Raw genomic sequence first — 18469 nt, 5'->3', positions numbered from 1 at the left:
GCCTCTCAAAGTGCTAAGATTACAGGTGTGAGCCACTACACCCAGATCAAATGTGATTTTCAAAGAACACTAAGTGTTATAAAAATGCTCACAATAGGGACAGCGCACAGTGGCTCAAGCCTGTAATCCCAGCACTTTGGGAGGCCGAGACGGGCGGATCACGAGGTCAGGAGATTGAGACCATCCTGGCTAACACGGTGAAACCCCGTCTCTACTAAAAAATACAAAAAACTAGCTGGGAGAGGTGGCGGGCGCCTGTAATCCTAGCTACTCGGGAGGCTGAGGCAGGAGAATGGCGTAAAGCTGGGAGGCGGAGCTTGCAGTGAGCTGAGATCCGGCCACTGCACTCCAGCCTGGGCCACAGAGCGAGACTCTGTCTCAAAAAAAAAAAAAAAAAAAATGCTTACAATACAATAGTAAATAAAAAACACAAAGATTATCCATGCGTATAATCTGATAACATTAAAATTCTACTGTGCACACAAAACACTGGAATGATAGGAAGTTTTTGTTTTGTTTTGAGACGAGTCTAGCTCTGTCGCCCAGACTGGAGTGCAGTGAGTGGCAAGATCTTGGCTCACTGCAACCTCCGCCTCCTGGGTTCAAGTGATGCTCCTGCCTCAGCCTCCTGAGTAGCTAGGGCTATAGGCATGTGCCACTACACACAGGTAATTTTTGTATTTTTAGTAAAGATAGGGTTTCACCATGCTGGCCAGGCCAGCCTCAAACTCCTGACCTCAAGTTGAGGCAGAAATTTAAAAATAAATATGCATTCATTCACTCTAAGAAAAGTAACAGGCAAGGCAAGGGTTAAAAAGATAAGACCAACACCAGGCGCTGTGGCTCATGCCTGTAATCCCAGCACTTTGGGAGGCTGAGGCAGTGGATCACAAGGTCAGGAGTTCAAGACAAGCCTGGCCAAGATGGTGAAACCCTGTCTCTACTAACAATAAAAAAAATGAGCTAGGCATGGAGGCAGGTGCCTGTATTCCCAGCTACTCAGGAGGCTGAGGCAGAGAACTGCTTGAACCCAGGAGGCGGAGGTTGCAGTGAGGGGAGATCATGCCACTACATTCCAGCCTGGGTGTCAGAGTGAGACTCCGTCTGAAAAGAAAGAAAAGGAAAAGGAAAAGGAAAGGAAGGGAGGGGAGGGGAAGGGAGGGGGGGACGAGACGGGAAGGGAAGGGAAGGGAAGGGAAGGGAAGGGAAGGGAAAAGGAAAAGGAAAAGAAAAAGAAAAAAGAAAAGAAAAGAACAAGCTTTTCTCTGCCCAGCAAGCTCACTTCAAGGACAGTTATAAGATAACACTGTCCGGAAAGCCAAGGCCAAAGGATAATGCTCCAGACACCACCACCCCCATTCGGAGCAAGGTTAAAGGAAGGAAAAAAAGAGAAAGATACCTTTTTTTTTTTTTACTGTTACTCCTTTCCCTGGCTTCTTAAGCATGATTATGTATTACAAATGTCTGTATTTAGCCAGTTCTTGCTTTTCTTTCAATACAGCTACAAGGTCACCAGCTATGCAAGGTCACAAGTTATGTTATGCTATAGATTACGTGACCTGTCACTGTATAATTAACTGCTTTTGTTTTGCTTCTGTAAGTCCGCTTATAAAAACCCCGCTCTGTCGTTGTTCAATGTTCAGTTTTTTGGATGCGAATCTACTGAGCCCGTGCGTACCTTAAAATAAACAATCCTCCTGTTCTCCATATCAGTCTCTCTGGTCCTCAGTTCCCCGCAACATTTTTGGTGACCACGAAGGGACCCGAGATGGCAGGTTTACTGTCTCCTTTGCCTCTGGGGGCTGGAGCCCTGGGCCAGGGGAGACCTGTGACCCCAGGCGCTGCCGGGAGAACTTCAGCCCATAGAGGAGATCAGCTCTCCCCTGACCTGGCACCCCTGCTCAGCAGCACAGCAGAACCTAAAGGACGATTTCAGAAACAGCACGCTTCAGGAACCACAGTAAGGCTTTGGGGCCCAAGGCAGGACCCATGGGGACAAAAGAGGAGCCTGATCACCTCCTGGGGTGTGCCGAATATTCTGACCCAGAGGGGCTCGGGGCGACGAGAGTGGCTCACACCTGAACCAACACAGGACTTGAGAGTGGCTCGCTAAGTGAGTTACGAAAAGGAAACTGGAAGTGGCGAGAGTGGCTCGCCACCCCAACTAGGAAACTGGAGGTGACAAGAGTGGCTCGCCACCCCAACTGGGAAACTGGGTGGCCACTCTCACCACCCCAACTACGAACACAGGAACTAGGAGTGGGGAAGTGTGTGAAAGTGTGTGAATGGAGGGGCCTAATGAGGCTCATAAGCTGCGAAGTGGGGAGTCACAGATCTCTTACCAGGGACTGTGTGCTCCAAGAAAGTGTGGGGCCGACTAAGACTTGTGGTGATCTGCATACGGCTAATAGGAGCTGCCCTACAGCTCAGAGTTGTAGTGGGAATAAGGAACTCGCCAAAGCCAAGTGTTAGGCAGGAATCTAGACCCAATATGGCGGTATCACCCGGCATGGCAGGCCCTTCGTTAGGACTTCCCGCCCTTCACTTACTGCTAAGACTCTCAGCCCGCGAAAAAGCCCGCGCCCGCCAAAAAACCCCTGCTCTGCGCAAGCTCCTGGACACGTCATTCCTCAGAAATCGAAACCTAACTCAGGAAAACCGAAACCTACAAACCCCGCCTACCTCGCCCTATAAAAGGCCCCCCGATACCTGCCCCAAGCGCGACTTCCTCAGCCCTCCTCCTAGTGGACCGGTGAACCTCACTGGCGAGCCCAATAAAGGCTACCTCAGTTCTCATCTGCCTCGTGTCTTCTTGCTCGGCTCCCCATTACATTACACCAAGCAGCATCTGAAAACTCCTATCATGGAGCACTTTGGGAGGCGGAGGTGGGTAGATCACTTGAAGTCAGGAGTTCAAGACCAACCTGGCCAACATGGTGAAACCCTGCCTCTACTAAAAACACAAAAATTAGCCAGGCGTGGTGGTGCACACCTGTAATCCCAGCTACTAGGGAAGCTGAGGCACGAGAATTGCTTGAACCTGGGAGGCGGAGGTTGCAGTGAGCTGAGATCACACCACTGCACTCCAGCCTGGGTGACAGAGCGAGACTGTCTCAACAACAATAAAATACATACATATATGTGTATATTTTGGGCACTATATATGTTTACATATACATATATACAGGTGTGTATATATACGTATATACACATACATACAGAAAACTTCAGGTGCTCTGTACTCTCATCATTCCAACTTTTTTTTTTTTTTTTTTTTTTTTTTTTTGAGACGGAGTCTCGCTCTGTCACCCAGGCTGGAGTGCAGTGGCCGGATCTCAGCTCACCGCAAGCTCCGCCTCCCGGGTTTACGCCATTCTCCTGCCTCAGCCTCCCGAGTAGCTGGGACTACAGGCGCCCGCCACCTCGCCCGGCTAAGTTTTTTGTATTTTTAGTAGAGACGGGGTTTCACTGTGTTAGCCAGGATGGTCTGGATCTCCTGACCTCGTGATCCGCCCGTCTCGGCCTCCCAAAGTGCTGGGATTACAGGCTTGAGCCACCGCGCCCGGCCTCATCATTCCAACTTATACAATGAGTCTGGATGTTAAGATTTTTGTTTTCTTTTGTGTGTTGTGTGTTTTGTTATTGTTGTTTTTAATTTCAGGAAAATAAAATTAGCTTAGGAAAGAAAAGAGTAGCAAAGAGTACATATCAATACTAAAAAAAAAAATACTATTATTTATGTGGTAGAACACTAAACCAAATTACTTATCACCTTACCTTTAGGAGGAGGGCAAAATTACTCTTCAGAGAATTAGTCACACCATTTTCACACAATTTTTTCCTCATGTGGTTTTCACTCACATTGCCACCACCAGATTGATACCTTAATAATGACTTCAGCATGGTTTCAAAAGGGTCCACTGAAACAGACAAATTAAATATTTCTGTATCAAAATAATCACTCAAAAAGATGCCCTGTAAGAGAACAAGAGATCAGGGAGGTAAAGAATTATAGCTGAAAGCATGGCAACTGTTTTTCATAATTCCCTTAACTATTTTTATTTTTTATTATTATTATTTTTTAGACAGAATTTCACTTTTCTTGCCTAGGCTGGAGTGCAATGTCGTGATCTCGGCTCACTGCAACCTCTGCCTCCCAGGTTCAAGCAATTATCCTGCCTCAGCCTCCCAAGTAGCTAGGATTATCGGCGTGTGCCAACACTCCTGGCTAATTTTGTACTTTTAGTAGAGATGGGGTTTCAACACGTTAGTCAGGCTGGTCTCAAACTTCTGACCTCAAGTAATCCGCCTGCCTCAGCCTCCCAAGGTGCTGGGATTACAGGAATGAGCTGCTGTGCCTGGCAGACTGTTTTTAAAATACGAACAATTTAAGAGTCAGTGAAAATTGGCAAGAACACAATATCTTGACTGGGAATTCCACTGTTAAGTCATTAATACTGGCCTACATAACTATAATGTCTTCAAAATTTTTTTAAAAAAGCACATTCCATTGATTTTAAAGTAAAATGGCTACTAAGTTTGTGGTTTGTGGTTATCAAGTATTACAGTAAAATTATTTAGCTGAATTCAAAAATTTATTTTCTCCAATTCTTGTTTCTTTAATGACTATTGTTTTCAGACGCATACAAAGATACACTGTCATTGTAAAAACAATTCAAACAATACAGAAAAGACAGCAAAATGCATCAGAGATACTGTTAATATTTTAGACATTTTTCACAGCTGTTAACATTTCTTAACAGAGAGAGACAGAAAAATCTGTCAGATTTCACAAAGAATTACAGTCCCCTCTTTCAGAGCACTTCTCTCAGTTCATTAGTGTGATAATTTGGATGTTTACATACTTCCCTCACTCTCCAACATTAGCCTAGAAACTCCATAGGAGCAGAGACCATTCTGGTTTTTCTCATTATATTCCCCAACAGAGCCATCTTTTCTTGTTGTATAAAGCCTAGTAATTAAAAGCACAATCTTTTTTTTTCTTCCTCAGAGATCCTTGTTCTACAAAAGTACAATCTTGAACCAGACTGCCTGACTTCAAGTCCTAGCTCCATCACTAATTAGCTGTGACCTTAGGCAAGTAACTTAACCTCTCTGTGCCTCAGGTTTCTCTTCTGCAAAAAAGGGATAACCATAATACCCTCTTCATGAAGTTGTTCTGAGAATTAAATGAGTTAGTATTTGTAAAGGGCTTGGAATAGTGCTGAGATATCATAATTGCTATATAAGTATCTGATAAAACCAGTCTACATCATCATATTCAGGCCTGAAAGTATTCATTTATTCAGCCATTGATATTTAGGTTGCTTCAAATATTTTTTATAAACAATGCTAATATAAATATTTTCTCATATCTGTGATTATCAATTTATGTATCAACTTCTTAAGATATTATTGTTAGGTCAATGGTTACTGTCAAGTTTTTCTCCAGAGAGCTGTATAGCACATGTACACCACGTGACTCCCCATTCCCTCATGGACAATGCATTCTGCCGGTATTCTTCATCTCTTCTAGGGAGATAAGTAAAATTTCTCTTTTTTTTTTTTTTTTGAGACGGAGTCTCGCTCTGTCGCCCAGGCTGGAGTGCAGTGGCGCGATCTCGGCTCACTGCAAGCTCTGCCTCCCGGGTTCACGCCATTCTCCTGCCTCAGCCTCCCGAGTATCTGGGACTACAGGCGCCCGCCAACACGCTCGGCTAATTTTTTTGTATTTTCAGTAGAGATGGCATTTCACCGTGGTCTCGATCTCCTGACCTTGTGATCCACCTGCCTCCGCCTCCCAAAGTGCTGGGATTACAGGCTTGAGCCCAGTCAATTTCTCATTTTTATTTGTACCCAACTGAATATTAGTGAGGCTGAAATCTTTAAATTTGTTTACTCCTTTCTTAATAACCTTGTTTCTCCCTATTTTTCTAAAAGGGCATTTTCTTTTTTGAGATGGAGTCTCCATCTGTCATCCAGGTTGGAGTGCAATGGCACGATCTTGGCTTACTGCAACCTCCTCCTCACAGGTTCAAGCGATTTTCCTGCCTCAGCCTCTCGAGTAGCTGGGATTACAGGTATCTGCCACCATGCTCAGCTAATTTTTGTATTTTTAGTAGAGATGGGGTTTCACCATGTTGGCCAGGCTGGTCTCAAACTCCTGACCTCAGGTGATCTGCCCACCTTAGTCTCCCAAACTGCTGAGATTACAGGCGTAAGCTACCATGCCTGGCCTATTTTTTCTTATTAGTTTTTAAGCACTATATATATTTAACATATTGGTGGTAAATTACTTTTCCATTTCTCTTTTAAACTTTGTCATGGTGCCTTTTTATTTAACAAAAATATGGTAATCAATTACTACACATCAGGTGTAGCAATGTGTGGCCAACATTTTACTATCTTTCTTTCTTCCTTTCTCAAGGTGATTTTGACTTTGTTTTTTAAGTTAGAGACAGTCTCAATGTGTCTCCCAGACTGGTCTTCAACTCTTGGGTTCAAGTGATCTTCCCACCTCAGCTTCCTGAGTAGCTGGGACTACAGGTACGTGCTACCGCATCCATTCAAAGTATTTGTTATTGTACTAAAATTTTTCACTTTTATGTGGACAGATTTATCTAACTTGTGTTTTACAGCTCCTAGATCTTTTACCATTTTAAGAAGAGGTTTATCTACATTATCTCCAACCAAAGAGAAAAAATTTAATATTTAACCATGTTTTCTTGTATTACCTTTATGACCTGATATTTTAATCATCTATTTTGATATAAGAAATATATCAAATTTCTTATTTTGATATAAGAAATATAAGGCAGAGGCCAGGTGAAGTGGCTCACACCTATAATCCCAGCATTTTGGAAGGCAGAGGTGGGAGAATCACTTGAGTCTAGGAGTTGGAGGCCAGCCTGGGCAATGTAGCGAGACCTCATCTCCACTAAAAAGTAAATAAATTCATCAGGCAGGGTGTTGCATGCCTATAGTCCCACCTACTCAGGAGGCTGAGGTGGGAGGATTGCTTGAGCCCAGGAGTTGTAGGTTATACAGTGAGCTATGACAGCACTGCTGCGCTCTAGCTTGGGCAAAGGGCGGGGGGCGAGGAATAGAATAAGGCACGGATTGAGATTTATTTTGTACAAATAGCTAACCCATATTCCCCAAACCATTTATTACTTTTCCCTTTTGTCATAAAATACTATCTTTATCATATATATTTGGTTTGTCTTCTGAACTCTCCACTCTTTTACATCTGTTTGCCTAGCCTCACCATAGCATGAGAGTCTTTTTTTTGAGATGAAGTCTCTCTCTGTCACCCAGGCTGGAGTGCAGTGGTGTGATCTCAGCTCACTGCAACCTCTGCCTCCCGGGTTCAAGAGATTATCCTGCCTCAGTCTCCCAAGTAGCTGGGATTACAGGCGCACATCACCAGGCCTGGCTAATTTTTGTATTTTTAGTAGAGACAGGGTTTCACCATGTTGGCCAGGCTGGTCTCGAAATCCCGACCTCAGGTGATCAGCCTGCTTTGGCCTCCCAAAGTGCTGGGACTACAGACAGGAGCCATCATGCCCAGCCAGGAGATTCTTTTTTTTTAAGAGACAGGTTCTTGCCCTGTCCCCTGGCTGCCTGGCTGAAGTAAAGTGGCACAACCTTGGCTCACTGAAGCCTCAATCTCCTGAACTCAAGCAATCCTCCCACCTCAGCCTTCCAAGTAGCAGGTCTACAGACACATGTATCACATCTGGCTAATTTTTGTATTTTTTGTAGAGATGGGGTCTCACTATGTTGCCCAGACTGGTCTTGAACTCCTGGGCTCAAGTGATCATCCCACCTTGGCCTCCTAAAGCATTGGGATTATAGGTATGAGCCACTGCGCCTGGCCAGTACAAGGTTCTTTAAATTAATCTAGCTTTATAATACTCTATACTAACTGATGGTACAAGTATTTCCCTCATCAATATTCTTTCTTTTGGAAGACAGAGTCTTACTCTGTTGCCCAGGCTGGAGTGCAGTGGCACAATCTCAGCTCACTGCAACCTCTACCTCCCAGGTTCAAGCAATTATCTTCCCTCAGCCTCCCGAGTAGCTGGGACTACAGGCACACACCACCATGCTTAACTAATTTTGTATCTTTAGTAGAGACAAGGTTTTACCATGTTGGCCAGGATGGTCTCAATCTCCTGACCTCATGATCCACCTGCCTCGGCCTCCCAAAGTGCTGAGACTACAGGCATGAGCCACCATGCCCAGCCCATTAATACTCTTTTTAGGATTGTTTCCTGGCTGCTTATGTACATTTACTCTTCCAGATACACCTTGGAACTATTTTTTCAGGGTCCCAAAAAAATCCTGTTGGAATTTACACTGAGATTTTATCATATATGCTTATAAATTAAGGAAAAACACAATTATTTAAAATATTATCTTAAATGAGTTAATAAGACTTCAGCACAGTGCCTAGCACATAGTACAAAGCATTCAATAAATGTTGGCTATTCCTATCCAAGAACAATGTATATATACAGTTCTTTATTTATAAACATTCATTCTTTTTTTATTTTGAGACACAGTCTCGCTCTGTCGCCCAGGCTGGAGTACAGCGGCACAATCTTGGCTCACTGCAGCCTCCGCCTCCCGGGTTCAAGAGATTCTCATGCCTCAGCCTCCCAAGTAGCTGGGATTACAGGCATGTGCCACCACACCCGATTAGTGTTTGTATTTTTAGTAGAGAAGGGGTTTCACCATGTTGGCCAGGCTGGTCTTGAACTCCTGGCCTCAAGTGATCCACCTGCCTCAGCCTCCCAAAGTGTTGGGATTACAGGCATAAGCCACCGTGCCCGGGCTAAACATTCATTCTTAAAAGGTAAGGATCAGGTAATTAGAAAGAAAATGAAACTTACATGTCTTATTGGGATTGATATGCTGCTTCAGTACATCAACAGTGCCCAAACTAACCACAAGGCGCCTGCCAAACCAGAAGGAGACTACAGGCCCATATCTCTCATGCAAATTAACCAGGAACTCGTGCAAACTTCCACTATTCACAATATCTGGAAGATTACCATCTCTGGCAAAAGAGCAACATTTGACAAAATCATCAATTTAACTTGGAAAAATCAGAAAAACAACAGTTGACTCTGAATTAACTGTGTCAATAAATGAGAACAAAGGTTCATGAAATTCAAATTAGTCCAAAATCCAAAACTCAATTATATTTGCCTTCTTGCTATATTTCTATAGTTATATTTAGATATGGATTTGTCTGATATTTTAAGAATTCTTAACACTTCAAACCAAATAAGAAAGCTCCATAGGAACATCTGACTTAGATACTGGAAACTATCCCACTTTCCCAGCACCTAATTCTGAGATAACAACGGACATCATCAGCTGGTGAAAATCATCAGATCAGCTATGGCGATCTTTTCCTTCTTTCCTTCTATCTTAATCTTCTTTTCAGCTTTCTCTGGCAAGGGGAAGTGAAAGCAATGAAATGTTTTGATTTACACGACTCTCTTTTCTGTTAACAAAGTTTAGGTTACCTGCCAAGGTAAAGGTAGGGCAATCAAAGGAAATGAATTGAATAAGATGAGTAATCTAAAAATATGGTTTATCATTTTGGTTTGTCTTCTGAACTACCTACTCTATTCCATCTGTCTCCCTAGTCCTACCACAAAATAACCTTAGTTTTCTTTTTATTTATTTATCTTTTAGAAACACAGTCTGGCTCTGTCACCTAGGCTAGAGTGCAGTGGCACAATTATAGCTCACTGCAGCATTAAACTCCTGGCCTCAAGCAATCTTCCACCTCAACCTCCTCAGTAGCTGGCAAGAGCTACCATGATTGGCTAAAAATATGGTTTTGTCTTGATATCAATAATGAAGAATTAACTCTACTGAATTCCAAGAAAATAATTACTCACTTTTCTTCAGTTGGAGTAATCCCCGGAATTCCTGCAGCTTGTCTGAAAGCCTTAAAAAAAAAAGTTTATAATAATGAATTATCATATAACCCATAAGTAAGATGTGTTTCACCAACACATCTGCAGGACCTTAAATAATGGCTTTCCAATTAAGTTAAATCTAAGAAATCATTTCCATATTAAAATACAAAAAAAGGGATTCTTTGCATGGAAAAGAATGATTTCCATGTCCTTTGCAGGGATATAGATGGAGATGGAGGCCATTTTCTTTAGCAAACTAATACAGGTATAGAAAACCAAATACTACATGTTCTCACTTAGAAGTGGGAGCTAGGCCGGGCGCGGTGGCTCAAGCCTGTAATCCCAGCACTTTGGGAGGCCGAGGCGGGTGGATCACGAGGTCAAGAGATCAAGACCATCCTGGCTAACATGGTGAAACCCCGTCTCTACTAAAAATACAAAAAACTAGCCGGGCGAGGTGGCGGCACCTGTAGTCCCAGCCACTCGGAGGCTGAGGCAGGAGAATGGCGTGAACCTGGGAGGCGGAGCTTGCAGTGAGCCGAGATCGCGCCACTGCACTCCAGCCTGGGTGACACAGCGCGAGACTCCGTCTCAAAAAAAAAAAAAAAAAACAAAAAAACAAAAAAGAAGTGGGAGCTAAATGATGAGAACACATGGACACATAGAGGGGAACAACACATGCTGGGGCCTTTCAAAAGGTGAGAGGATCAGGAAAAACAGCTAATGGGTACTAGGCTTAATAATTACCTGGGTGATGAAATAATCTATACAACAAACCCCCATGATACAAGTTTACCTATATAACAAACCTGCCCTTGTACCCCTGAACTTAAAATGAATTTTTTTTTTTTTTTTTAAAGAATTATTTCGGCCGGGCGCAGTGGCTCAGGCCTGTAATCCCAGCACTTTGGGAAGCTGAAGAGGGCAGACCACGAAGTCAGGAGATCAAGACCATCCTGGCTAACAGTGAAACCCCTTCTCTACTAAGAATATAAAAAACTGGCCGGGCGCGGTGGCTCACGCCTGTAATCCCAGCACTTTGGGAGGCCGAGGCGGGCGGATCACAAGGTCAGGAAATCGAGACCACGGTGAAACCCCGTCTCTACTAAAAATACAAAAAATTAGCCGGGCGCGGTTGTGGGCGCCTGTAGTCCCAGCTACTTGGGAGGCTGAGGCAGGAGAATGGCGTGAACCCGGGAGGCGGAGCTTGCAGTGAGCCGAGATCGCGCCACTGCACTCCAGCCTGGGCTGGGCGACAGAGCGAGACTCCGTCTCAAAAAAAAAAAAAAAAAAAAAAAAAAGAAAAAAGAATATAAAAAACTGGCTGGGCGTGGTGGCACACACCTGTAGTCCCAGCTACTCGGGAGGCTGAGGCAGGAGAATTGTTTGAACCCAGGAGGCAGAGGTTGCAGTGAGCCAAGATCGTGCCACTGCACTACAGCCTGGGCGACAGAGCAAGGCTCCATCTCAAAAAAAAAAAAAAAAAAAAAAAAAAGGCCGGGCGCAGTGGCTCACGCCTGTAGTCCCAGCACTTTGGGAGGCCAAGGCAGACAGATCATGAGGTCAGGAGATTGAGACCATCCTGGCTAACCCGGTGAAACCCCATCTCTACTAAAAATACAAAAAATTAGCCGGGCATGGTGGTGGGCGCCTGTAGTCCCGGCTACTTGGGAGGCTGAGGCAGGAGAATGGTGTGAACCCGGGAGGTGGAGCTTGCAGTGAGCTGAGATCACGCCACTGAACTCCAGCCTGGGCGACAGAGCAAAACTCTGTCTCAAAAAAAAAAAAAAAAAAAAAAAAAGAATGATTTCATTCAGGGTATTATTCTTCCTCTGTGTCAATTAAACTAAGGTGTTTAAAGAATTTAATACACACTTTACATCAAGTAACACATACCCAGTACATTTTTCTTTCTTTGTTCTGAGTTTATATATGGTCCCAGCTGGTTTGGCTTTAAAAAAAAAAAAAAAATCAAGGTCCATTCTAAGAGTTTCATGATGATGATGCAAGAAACAGAAGAAAATTGCTGCGCTTGGCAGGGCGCAGCACCTCCTGCCTGTAATCCCAGCACTTTCAGAGGCTGAGGTGGATGATCACTTGAGGTCAGGAGTTCAAGACCAGCCTGACACACATGGCAACCCCGTCTGAACTAAAAATACAAAAATTAGCTGGGCATGGTGGCACACTCCTGTAGTCCCAGCTACTTAGGAGGCTGAGGCATGAGAATCGCTTGAACCTGGGAGGCGAAGGTTGCAGTGAGCTGTGATTGCACCACTGCATTTCAGCCTGGGTGACAGAGTGAGACTCTGTCTCAAAAAAAAAAAAAGGAAACAAAAAACTGCTGTGCCGGACCCATTTTCTTGAGTGGGTGGGAAGGTAGGAGATCTAGTACAGGAGTGAAGAGATGGTGGGGGACATTTAATTGGGAGCATAGCCAGTTCATAGTAATAGGAGGGAACATGGAATATAAGGGCACACATTTAGGCAGATAGGCAGGGTGGTGTGGAAATTATCTCCAGATTGGTTTTATTTTTTCAATGAAATAGGCCAGGTGTGGTAGTTTGCATCGGTAATCCCAGTACTTTGTGAGGCCAAGGCAGGATGATCATTTGAGTCCAGGAGTTTGAGACCAGCTTGGGCAACGTGGCGAAATCCTGTCTCTCTAAAAAGTACAAAAAATTCACCAGGTGCAGTGGTTAGCGCTGTAGTCCTAGCTACTCAGGAGACTGAGGCAGAAGGATCACTTGAGCCTGGGAGGTCGAGGATGCAGTAAGCCAAGGTCACATCATTGCACTCCAGCCTGGGTGACAGAGTGAGACCCTGTTTCAAAAAAAGAGGCCAGGAGCAGTGGCTCATGCCTGTAATCCCAGCACTTAGGGAGGCCGAGGTGGGTGGATCACTTGAGGTCAGGAGTTCAAAACCAGCCTGGCACACATGTTGAAACCCCGTCTCTATTAAAAATACAAAAATTAGCAGAGCGTGGTGGTGGGCGCTGTAATCCCAGCTACTCAGGAGGCAGAGGCAGAGAATCTCTTGAGCCCAGGAGGCGGAGGTTGCAGTGAGTCGAGATCATGTCACTGCACTCCAGCCTGGGAGACAGAGCGAGACTCTGTCAAAAGAAAAAAAGGAAAGGACAGGACAGGAAAGGAAAGGGAGAGAGAGAGAAAGAGAGAAAGAAAGAGAGAGGGAGGGAGGGAGGGAGGGGGAGGGAAAGAGAGAGAGAGAGAAAGCAAGCAAGCAGGGAGGGAGGGAAGGAGGTGGGAGAGGGAGGGAGAGAAGAAAGGAAGGAAGGGAGGGAGGGAGGGAGGGAAGGAGGGAAGGAGGCGAGAGCAGATCACGAGGTCAGGAGTTCAAGACCAGCCTGGCCAACATAGTGAAACACCATTTCTACTAAAAATACAAAAATTAGCCAGATGTGGTGGCACACGCCTGTAGTCCCAGCTACTCAGGAGGATGAGGTGGGAGAATCGCTTGAACCCGGAAGGTGGAGGTTGCAGTGAGCCAAGACCACACCATTGCACTCCAGCCTGGGTGACAGAGTAAGACTCCGCCTCAAAAAAACAAAAAGGAAATTATCAGTTATTGGTGAAGACAGAAGATTTGAAGACAGGGAAGGAATGAAAAGTTATCTGGAAGATTTGGAGACTGGATACACCAGGTGATTTCCAGATACCCCACTTAAGGTACATGAATTTAAAATGAGACTAGTCAGTATGGCTGTGTTCTTTTCCGCCTTTTTTTTTTTTTTCCCAGCTGTGTGGGTTCAGGGGCAGAATTGACAGAGCATTGGATTTAATCACAATTAGGGTTTGCTAGATGATTATGACAAAGGATACAGGGCAAAGGAGTTGAAGGTATATGCAAAGGAGTGATTATAGTAACAGACCATGGAACCTAAGCTTTTTTTTTTTTTTTGAGACATGGTCTCACTCTGTCACCCAGTCTGGAGTGCAATGGCGCCATCTTGGCTCACTGCAGCCTCGATCTCCCAGGCTCAAGCGATCCTCCTGCTTCAGCCTCCCAAGTAGCTGGGACCAGGGACCACAGATACTCACCACCATGCCTAATTTATTTACTTACTTATTTATTTTTTTAGAGACAGGGTCTTACTATAATGCTCAGTCTAGTCTCAAACTCCTGAGTTCAAGCAATCCTCCCACCTCAGCCTCCCGAAGTGCTGGGATTATAGGCTTGAGTCACTGTGCTGGCCATAAGCTTCTTACATCATCAGCTTCTCCTTCATGACTTGACAGCCCTCATCAGCATAATGTAATTTCTCCTACCTTAAGAATTTCGTCACCTCACTTCCCTCTCTAGTTACCAGCACCCTTTACCGCCAAACTCTAAAAAGCTATCTATACTTGATATCTCTGAATCCACCCATTTAGGTTTATCACCCCAATTACATGAAACCACTCTTCTTAAGAGTACAAATGTTGCAGTGGCTCATGCCTGTAATCCTGAATCTTTGGAAGACTAAGGCAGGAGGATCACTTCAGCCCAGAAGTTCAAGACCAGCCTGGGCAACACAGTGGGACCTCATTTCTATAAAAAATTTAAAAATTAGATTGGGTGCGGTGGCTCATGCCTGTAATCCCAGTGCTTTGGGAGGCCAAGGTGGGCAGATCACTTGAGGTCAGGAGTTCGAGACCAGCCTGGCCAACATAGTGAAATCTTGTCTCTACTAAAAATAAAAAAATTAGCTGGGCGTGGTGGTGTGTGCCTTCAGTCCCAGCTACTTGGGAGGCTGAGGCAGGAGAATCGCTTGAACCTGGGAGGCAGAGGCTGCAGTAAGCAGAGATCATGCCACTGCACTCCAGCCTGGGCGACAGAGCAAGACTTTGTATCAAAAAATTAAAAATTTAAAAATTAGCCAGGTGTGGTGGCATGCGCATGTAGTCCCAGCAACTTGAGAGGCTAAGGTGGGAGGATCGCTTGGAGCCAGGAGTTTGAGGTTACAATGAGCTATGATGGTACCACTGTACTCCAGCCTGGGCAAGAGAGAGACTCTATCTCTTAAACGAAACAAAACAAAACAAAACGAAACAAAAAAACGATTCAATGTTACTAAATTCTTAGGCCTTAACTTACTTGACATATCTGCAGCATTTGACTTAGCTGATTATCCTCTTCTGCTTCTCTTCTGCTTAAAACATCTGGCTTCCTTCTATTTATGTGGCTGCTCCTTCTCAGTCTCCTTTGCTGGCTCTTGTTTCTCTCCTCAACCATTAACATTGGAGAATCCAGGGTATGGTCCCTGGGACCTCTTCTCTCCGGTATCTAAATTGTCTGGGAGATAGCAACCGGTTCTCCTCGCTTTAAATACCATCTATACATTGATAGCTCCCAAATGTGTATCTTCAGCCTGGACTTTTCCCATAAACTCAAGACATATATTCAGTTACTCATCAACATCTCCACTTGGATGTCTAACAGGCATCTCAAACCTAGCCTACCCAGGCCGGGCGCGGTGGCTCACGCCTGTAATCCCAGCACTTTGGGAGGCCGAGACGGGCGGATCACGAGGTCAGGAGATCGAGACCATCCTGGCTAACACGGTGAAACCCCGTCTCTACTAAAAAGAAGTACAAAAAACTAGCCGGGCGAGGTGGCGGGCGCCTGTAGTCCCAGCTACTCGGGAGGCTGAGGCGGGAGAATGGCGTAAACCCGGGAGGCGGAGCTTGCAGTGAGCGGAGATCCGGCCACTGCACTCCAGCCTGGGCGACAGAGCGAGACTCCGTCTCAAAAAAAAAAAAAAAACCTAGCCTACCCAAAACCAACTCCTAATCTCTATAAATCCTCACTACCTCCCACCAAAACAAAACTAAAGAACAACCAACAACAACAAAACCGCTGATCTTCCCTGGAATTAATCCATCCTTCCAGATACCAGGCTAAAAATAACTGGTGTTTTCCTTGATGCCTCTCTTTCACATTTCACATCCAATCCACTGGGAAAGCCCATTGGCACTATCTTCACAACTGACTAGTTCTCATTATCTCTGCCACTACTAACATGATCCAAACTGAAATGATAATATCCTCCTAATTACTCGGCTTGCTTCCATCCTTACCTGGAGACCCAAGTCTATTCATGACTTGGCAACCAGAATGATTCTTTTAAAATTTATCTAATAATATTAAATTTTAATTCTATCCAATTTCAAATGGCTGAAATCCTCCAGTGGCACACAGCAAAAGTCCATTAAAAAAAAGCCTAGCCTTACAAGTCATTTAAAATTTGTCCTTCACCCCCATCCTTCTGACTTTCTCTCCTCTGGTCTCTTCCTCATTTACTACATTCTAACCACACTGGTCCCCTTGCTTTCCAGGAACACACCAGGCGGGTCTCCCTCTTAGGGTTTGTATTTGCTGCTCCCTCGACCCGGAATGCTCTTTCTCAGATACCTGAATGGCTTGCACCTTCACCTTCTTCCAGTCTCTGCTGAAATGTCTCCTTAGCTCCCGGCTATCCTACTTTGAAATAACAATCTACCTATCCCCAACTTTATTTCTACGCACAATCCTATATTACTTGTTTTTACTGTCTGTTCCCCTTCTCTAGGAAGTAAATTCCAAGAGTCAGGAATTTTCTGTCTGGTTTGTTCATGGCTGGATTCCCAGCACATGGAACCGTATCTGGCACATATCTTGTGCCAAGAATAAACAGTGTGCTTCTATGAGCTGATCAAAGAAGAGTATCATTTTAAAACCACCAAAAATTCAAGAACCACTGAAATTGTTTAGTTTCTCAGAAAATAAGATTTCAGGAAATCCCTTATTGTGTAGTTGCAAGATTCCAGCCTAATCCATTTACCTGCTCGGAAAAGAACATTTAAGAAAGTGTATGGTCAATTCCAGCAGTTCAGCTACTTTTCAACTTTCACTGTAAAACCACAACCTTGCTTTGTAGAACAAGTGTTGTTGTTTTCTTTTCTTTTGAGACGGAATCTCCCTCTGTCACCAGGCTGGAGTACAGTGGTGCAATCTTGGCTCACTGCAATCTCAGCCTCCCAGGTTCAAGCGATTCTCCTGCCTCAGCCTCCTGAGTAGCTGGGATTACAGGCGCCCGCCACCACACCCGGCTAATGTTTGTATTTTTAGTAGAGACGGTGTGTAACCATGTTGGCCAGGATGGTCTCCATATCCTGCCCTCGTGATCCGCCCGCCTCAGCCTCCCAAAGTGCGTAGAACAGGTTTTAAAGACGGTCCTCAGCCATCAACGCTTTTGTTTTCAGACCCTCCCTCTCTGGGGGACGGAGGCTAGTGGAGAGAGGAGGACAGGAGGCTCGGAGAGACTGCAGCGGCCGAGGCAAGCTCGCACCCGAACCGGCAGCGCGGCGCTCTCCCCGAGAGAAGCATTTGCCCTGGAGTCCCTCAGAGGAGCAAGACCTGGACCTCAAGCACTTTGGATTCCAGTCAGGATAGATCGATGGACAGAAGGAAAGGAGGAAGACACAAGTGCTGGCAGAATCCTCAAGAAAGGAGAAAGGAGTGGCGCGCCCAGGAGTCTCCTCCGACACACCGGGAAATGAAATTTGGGTTTAGCGGAGTTATTGCCAAAAAGCCGCCCAAAGTACTTGAGAGCCGCCTTGGAGAGTGGCGCGGGGTGCCTGTCAAGGTGAGGTCGGCCCGCGGAGGCGCGGGTTTTTCCTCAGCAGCTACAGCCAGCCTGTCCAGGCGCCTGAGGCGTAGCGGCGCAGCCCACGTAGCTCTCAGCGCTTGCCCGGTGGGGCGTCACGTGACTCCGGGTGCGGTCCCCGAGCCGAAGCCCCGGAGGGATCCCGAGCCCTCCCCTCAGGCCCGCCCCCTGCGGCCCGCAGCGGGCAGGTCGGCCTGGATGCGGGCGACAGAGAGGCTGGGGCGGCGCCCAGGGCCCCAGAAAGCCAAGACGACGCTCACCGGGTAGAGGTAGAGCACCGCTCCCACCAATGCCAGCAAGAAGGTAACGGCGAAGATCGCGAAGTCCAACATGGTTCTTCCGCCCAGGGAGCCACGTCTCGGATCGGCCGCTCGAGCAGCAACGCCTCAGCCTGGCCCAACTTAAGGCATAGCGTGTGGGCGGGGGCACCCCGCGGGACCCGCGAACCAACGGGCCGCCGGGGGCGTGACCGAGACCTGCGGCCGGCGTCAGCGGAGAGAGCAATGGATCGCCGAGGAGCCGGGACGCGGGTTCCTGCGAGCAGCAGGCGGAGGCTGAGGCCGCCTAGCGCCATCCTCCACCCCAAGGCGGCGATTGCGGTGCACACGATTTCAGACAGAATATGCCCGCGACTTGGGACCGAGTTGTTGGCGAATGCAGAGCCCAGGTTTCTGAGAAAAGTTAGGAGTTAGCAGTGCTCTGTCCGCCCAACACTTTTCCCAGTGCATTCAGGATTAAAACCTCTAAACCAATGATTTTCGAAGAGTGGTCCCCGGACCAGCTGCATCAACGTCTCCCGGGAGCTGGTTGAAGATGCAGATTATCGATGCCCGGCGCGGTGGCTCCATCTGTAATCCCAGCACCTTGGGAGGCTGAAGCGGGAGGA

The 18469-nt window shown here is 46.0% G+C and overlaps 1 protein-coding gene across 24 annotated transcripts in view; it reads right to left on the bottom strand.

Annotated features, from left to right (window-relative positions):
* The window catches only part of CYP20A1 (cytochrome P450 family 20 subfamily A member 1), a 59242-nt gene extending 41282 nt beyond the window's left edge, over window positions 1-17960 (bottom strand). For 6 of the 24 annotated variants that reach the window (XR_012421393.1, XR_012421394.1, XR_012421396.1 and 3 more), the window contains exons 1-5: window positions 16759-17960; window positions 15033-15230; window positions 9921-9970; window positions 8898-9064; window positions 3778-3920 (exon numbers count right to left, since the gene is read on the bottom strand). Coding sequence is in view for 11 of the 24 variants with exons in the window: in XM_045367504.3 (XP_045223439.2) it covers window positions 3778-3920; window positions 8898-9064; window positions 9921-9970; window positions 15033-15176 (504 nt within the window). In the remaining 13 variants the exon portion in view is untranslated. Of the gene's footprint in view, window positions 1-1678; window positions 1920-3777; window positions 3921-8897; window positions 9065-9920; window positions 9971-11837; window positions 11893-15032; window positions 15231-16758 lie in introns of those variants that run through there. The other 18 variants (XR_012421399.1, XR_012421400.1, XM_045367505.3 and 15 more) reach the window with 11 other exon arrangements.
* Between the last annotated feature and the right edge of the window lie 509 nt (window positions 17961-18469).

The sequence above is a fragment of the Macaca fascicularis genome, chromosome 12, assembly GCF_037993035.2.
Source record: "Macaca fascicularis isolate 582-1 chromosome 12, T2T-MFA8v1.1".
Classification (NCBI taxonomy): domain Eukaryota; kingdom Metazoa; phylum Chordata; class Mammalia; order Primates; family Cercopithecidae; genus Macaca; species Macaca fascicularis.
This window is presented reverse-complemented; position numbering and strand designations above follow the sequence as displayed.